Genomic DNA, 6516 nt, shown 5'->3' with positions numbered 1-6516 from the left:
GCAAAACATGAGCTCTTATCCCCCCCCCTCTGTTTTCTGCAAGATTTTTTGACAAACTTAATTCCTAGTTTTTCTTCTACAACCCACAACCCCCCTGCACCCACTTTAACTATGATAGGTGCATGTCTATGCAGAATGGGAAATAGCTTCGATTATGACTCAAGCTCAAGTCTAGAGAAGCTCCGAAAGGCTAAAGTATGTTTCTGATACATCACACGCCCTCTGTCGTCATAATGAGACACTGCAGCTTACAAATTTGAACGAATGATGGGTTGACATGTTACATAATTACATATTAAGATTCAATATCAAAGGTTAATAAACCAAATGATTTACCTATACCTCAAACAAGTTTTGCATATACTTGTATACTTATCAAAGAATGAATCACAAACTGACAACTTCTAAATTCTATTTAGATATATTCAACGGATAATGCATTACGTAACAACATGTACACAGCCATTTCAACCCAATGGATTGACATTGCACTAATAAATGAATTTTATACTGGACACATCAAATTACCTTTAACATTTTTACATTTAAATCGAACGAATGATGCATTGCGTAGTTTAAAAAATAGCAGTTACAAGGATAGAATTTTGACCGCATTGGCTTTCTATAATGGCAAGGCATACATGTACCATGATTTTCTACTTTCTATCTTGTTTATGGCGTGACCCTTTGCGGCCACAATATGTGGTTAAAAAAAAATCATGTGAATAAAGATTGAAAAAATAATAATTCTTAAAAATCACAACGGGACCAAGGTGACTCGGGTGAACGATGCAGCCCATGAACCTCTCGTTTATCTTCCTTTCAGAAATATATTGAACAGTACTGCGGGACAGGTATCTGCAGAAAATGTAGCAGAAGATGAATTCATTTCATTACAGAGACATGCATGTTATATAGGTCTCTGTTCATTGTGACAAATTAGTCAACAGAGAGAAATTATTTAAATTAGCATATTCGAAAATGAACACATTTACTGATTTATCTGACGAAGATTTTTTTTTAAATTTTGAATTGCGAAGATATTGAAATAATGAACTCCTTATAGGAAAATTCCTCAGCTCCATTTGTTTACTTGAACTTAACCATATGAAGTGAAGTGACTTCTTCCTTTTTGTCCAATGTAATTTTAGCCTGTTTCAATTCATGTTAACCCTGTCTTTTGGTTTTTCCTTCCTTATATATGTAACATCTCATTAAATGCCTATTCAATTGGGGTTCTGATTTAGAAATAAATATATTCTATTCTATAAGCTATATGCACGTGTGCTGTTTTTCTATTGGGGTTTAGATAGCAGTGACTTTCTTATTATGTCTATAAATAAATATAAATGTATGTTAAGAATCCCTAAGTAGTGAAATTATGACCAAACGCACGCATGCGCACCGAACTCCACTGAAGTCCACATCACAGGCGCTGTGGTTTAAGCCTACACTCCCGTTATCCACTTCATGTGCCAAACAAAATTGACAATAATGCATTTCATGTTCATTGAATCTGGATTTTTGTTAATTCCAAATGCCCTTTTCAATGGATCAAACATAAAACAAGACAGAACGGTTCTTGAAGACTGATGAATATTCTATGCGAGATATGTGTGTATACAGACTGACAAAAATGATCCTATCGAACCAATAGACCTATTGCATGCAGTTGGAAGTGATTTCCGGTAGATTTTGATTTAAACTTCCTGCAGTTTTAACAATAGTTCAGTTGAACATGCTCCACAAAGAGACAGTCTCCAAACGTGCTGCATAATGGAAGGTATGCTAAAACTTGAATGTTACTGTCTGGTTTACATATGACTATAATTGTGGTGTTCAATTGAATTTTAAGGTAAACTCATGATGGGAACATGTTATCCTAAGATGAATAAAAACTTGAGTTTTTAAAATCTACAAATGACGAATGAAATGTTGAGTCTTTATTGTTTACAGGTGCTAGTAGAAATCTGTGGACAGATGATCCACATCTTTCGCATCTCATTGCTGATAATCTTCTGAATGCTGTTGGTGACCCACAAAATCAGCGACTGAGAAGACACATTTTGGACGTTCTGGATCGTCTGGACTCGGTTGGTAACCAGATTGAAGTCATAAGATCTGGAAGTTGTGCAGAAGGTTTTCGTATACAAGGATCAGACGTTGACCAAATGTATGTCGATAAATTGACTAAAGTTGTAAGTGTTACTCCAGAAAATCTGGGAAAATATCTTGCGGTGGTTAAAATGGTAAACCCTCCAGGTATTCCCCCAGGCTATTTCAAACTTATTGTTCTGACACCTTGTACTCCCCTTTCTCACATTCGAGATGCAACGAGGACGATGTGTGGAGAGTACTATCTATCGAATGAAGCATTCTTACAAACCTTTCAACAATCTTCGAAAGGTGGCGTTCGTCACGGACCCTGTGTATTGGAGACGGACGATCTAGGAACAGATCACGATAGGGCCTTTTGCTTAGAATACAAAGAATGGCCGAAATGCGCAGACGAATGGATCATCAGAAGAAGAGCACATGGATGGCCCTCTCAAGAACTAGTCAGCAGGATAAAGAGCAATGGATGTCATTTAATGGCAATAGGATCAAAGCAACTTAATGAGAACTATACAGACTGTACTATGTCTGATGAATCAGAGTGGATACAAGACCCATTGCAATGGAGATTATCCTTTTCCGTCGCTGAGAAGACATTGGTCTACGCCTTCAATGACACTCAGTTTTTGACGTATGGTATATTCAAACTTTTGAATCAGGAGGTCTTCTCGAGAGATCCTATCCTGAAAAGCGGTCTTTGCTCTTATTTCCTGAAAACTGCTTTGTATTGGACAATTGAAGAGACACCGTCCGATTATTGGACGCCCGAGCATCTAGTGTTTTGTGTTGATATTTGCTTTCAAAGACTGATTTCATGGGTGGAAACTGGATTCTGTCCAAACTATTTCATCAGAGAAAATAATATGTTTTTAGGAAAAGTACAAGAATGGCAGTTGGCATATATATCTTCTCGGCTCTCTGAAATACACAATGAAGGCTGGCGATGCTTGCTTAAATGTCATTCTCTGTCTCATCTTAAAAAGGCTTTGGAACGCGCTAGACAAGAGATAACACCACATTCTTTTCCAATATCGAAACCAGAGGAAGACTATAAAATCCTTGTGTCATCTTACAGCAAACCTGTAAGTAGAACACGCAAAGAAGATATTCTCGATTGTGGACTGTTTAGTGAAATACTTGCACGACAACCAAAAATGCCGTCGTTAGATATACTTGAATTAGAACTCAAGAATTCCCTGACATTAGAGATAAAGGAAAATATGGATTCTTCAGATATGGACATTATAAGGTTACGTCGCTATCACAATCTGTCACAGCTTGCATTGATATACCTGAATATTTCACTAACAAAATGTACAACTCGGGACCGCTACAAATACATTAGGAAAGCATTTTGCTACTTGAATCACACCCGATTTGCGGATATCAGCAAAGGGAATCTTACACTAGCTGCTGCTCATTATTGTCTTGGAAGATTTTCAGCAGCTCTATCATATATCAAAGAGTATGATGAACGTTTAGAAGCTGGTCTGGGATACATATACTGCAGCAGTCGTCACGGTGTCCAAACGTTTGGGAATTATGAGGAAAATATGTGTGGACAAGGATTTAGTTCCATGGAAAAAGCATCACTTGCAGTTTCGTATGATTTCGAAATCTTTAGGATGATGCCTCTCGTACCTATTGAAATAGCCCTGGAAGTGGTCATGATGAAACACACAGAGTCTCGTGTTGTCATCCCACCAAAAATGTACTCTGTGTTTCTGAAAATACTTTGCTATTCAAACATGAGCAATCTGAAGGTGGTGGAGGAATTGTCACTAACATTGAGAGACTGTCTAGCGTTCTCTAACCGGATCAACAGGCATTTAAACTACATCATGCTTGCAGTTACAGCAACCAAGTTAGGCAAATATGAAGATGCGTTACGATATTACTGTTTGGCCCACAATTGCAAGCGGATCCACATCATGAAGAATTCCGGCTGCCCCGAGTGGTACTCCAGGACCTCCTGTTTATTTTACATTGCACAGTTGCTTAGAATGTTGGTATGATACCAGTAACAAGACCGGAATTATCTACAGTGACAAATATTCTTTACGTATTTATAAGACGGGAATTATCTACAGTGACAGATATTCTTTACGTATTTATAAGACGGGAATTATCTACAGTGACAGATATTCTTTACGTATTTATAAGACGGGAACTATCTACAGTGACAGATATTCTTTACGTATTTATAAGACGGGAATTATCTACAGTGACAGATATTCTTTACGTATTTATAAGACGGGAACTATCTATAGTGACAGATATTCTTTACGTATTTATAAGATGGGAATTATCTACAGTGACAGATATTCTTTACGTATTTATAAGACGGGAATTATCTACAGTGACAGATATTCTTTACGTATTTATAAGACGGGAATTATCTACAGTGACAGATATTCTTTACGTATTTATAAGACGGGAACTATCTACAGTGACAGATATTCTTTACGTATTTATAAGACGGAAACTATCTACAGTGACAGATATTCTTTATAAGACGGGAACTATCTACAGTGACAGATATTCTTTACGTACTTATCAGACGGGAACTATCTACAGTGACAGATATTCTTTACGTATTTATAAGACGGGAACTATCTACAGTGACAGATATTCTTTACGTATTTATAAGACGGGAACTATCTACAGTGACAGATATTCTTTACGTATTTATAAGACGGGAATTATCTACAGTGACAGATATTCTTTACGTATTTATGGCTATTGATATTTATTATGAGACCTATATTTAATACATAAAGTAACATTTGCATATTTTGTAAACAATCAGCACTAAAACTAGGCCTAGGATTTAACATTTAACCTGTAAATATTGTCAACAACGAAAATCAGTATTTACATGTACTCGCTTTCAGACAATTGATGCTGATTTTGTAATATTTACGAAGATCGATGAAACAAAGTATTACTTGCATTAGGTAAATGTAGGAGAAATACATGATTTCAAAATGATAAACTTCATTTTGATTTGACAAAGAAGAGAACAATCAACTTTTACTTCTGGTAGCATTGATGCTGCATGTAGTTTCAGTTGCGTTTACTAGCATTGCCCCAGATTAATAGGATAGGATCAGGATGGCTAGCATTCAGTCAGCAGGCTTTGTTAGCATTCAACATCAGCAAGCAAACCATTGTAAAATAAGATTAATCAGTTGTTCTTTGTTTGTCGTCCTGTCATATTTTGTTACTCATATTGAGACATCACCAGCTGCAGATTAAGTACCATAAATGTAGACCCATGCTTAGCGCTCAGGGCCATAGCAATGAGGGTTATTTAACGTGCCAACGCCTGCCGCGACAAGGGACCCCTGTGTTAAGGTCATATCCGCTCTACCATTGAGCTACCGCGACATAATGCTGTAACAGAATTATCTCTGTGCATTGTAAATGCATCTGGTGGTCATGGCAATGTATATAGCTATCGAGAACAACTTCAACTACTTGTATCTGTATCCATATGATGAGGAAAAACTTCCTGTTTATACAATCTGAACAACATGAAAAATATCTAGGAATAGTAAGAGGAAGTTAGGTTTATATCTATTGTCAGGAAACATTGATAAAATCCGTATCTAAAACTGGATATTTTTGTAACTGTTGAGTAGATATTGTAAAAATAATTGTATTTCAAGGAATTTTGATTTAAAAAATAAGGTTTAATGTCAAGAGTGATAGTTTTTATTGAGTAAAAATTATTACATTCATTCTGGTCGCTAGCTAATGATGCACGACATCGGGAAGATATTTATGTGTATGATTTTAAATTCTTGCTGTGTTGCAAAATAAAAAGCATTAATTATTATTTTCTAAGAGGCGGAGTGCTATTGTTATCTTTGTTTCCAGTGATACATCGAATGGATGCTATTGGTCACTTCAATTGAGAAATTAAGGGCGTAAAGTTCTGGGAACTGGGAGTGGAATCAGAGTCTCAAAAATAACGAACTAGTAATCCTAATTGTCCGCGAACAATTACAGGTCTTTCCATCGTCTTGGGGTTTGAAATAGTGAAAGAATATTTCTCATTGCGGAGTCAGATTCTCAAAAATACAAAGAATTAGAAATGAACGTGTGTGCGAGAGAGAGAGAGAAATATTTACGACATTATTTTCAGAGAATGCATAGCGATTATTAACGCCATCGACTAGAAGTACTAAATTCCGTCAACACTCAAAAATGATGAATAGGAAGATTATATTACTCCAATGTTATACGAAATGTCGAAACTTCCCTAAAATGGGTTAAGGAATTCTATAATATTAGATAAAAGATTGAACATTTAGTTAAGTCTGTGTCGTATAGTGAGAAGAAAGACTTGTAAAGTTACACACTACCTTCGTGATGTTCTTGCCTAGCCTGCACATG

At 36.2% G+C, this 6516-nt stretch overlaps 1 protein-coding gene across 1 annotated transcript; it reads left to right on the top strand.

The window, feature by feature from the left end:
- The first annotated feature begins 86 nt into the window (after positions 1–86).
- Positions 87–5966, top strand: LOC125650863 (uncharacterized). The gene is made up of 2 exons (XM_048879421.2): positions 87–1783; positions 1957–5966. Exons 1-2 carry the CDS (start codon positions 1777–1779, stop codon positions 4128–4130), a joined length of 2181 nt encoding a protein of 726 aa, XP_048735378.2. The 5' UTR covers positions 87–1776; the 3' UTR covers positions 4131–5966.
- The last annotated feature ends 550 nt before the right edge of the window (positions 5967–6516 follow it).

Source organism: Ostrea edulis, chromosome 5 (assembly GCF_947568905.1).
Source record: "Ostrea edulis chromosome 5, xbOstEdul1.1, whole genome shotgun sequence".
NCBI classification, from domain to species: Eukaryota; Metazoa; Mollusca; class Bivalvia; order Ostreida; family Ostreidae; genus Ostrea; species Ostrea edulis.
This window is presented reverse-complemented; position numbering and strand designations above follow the sequence as displayed.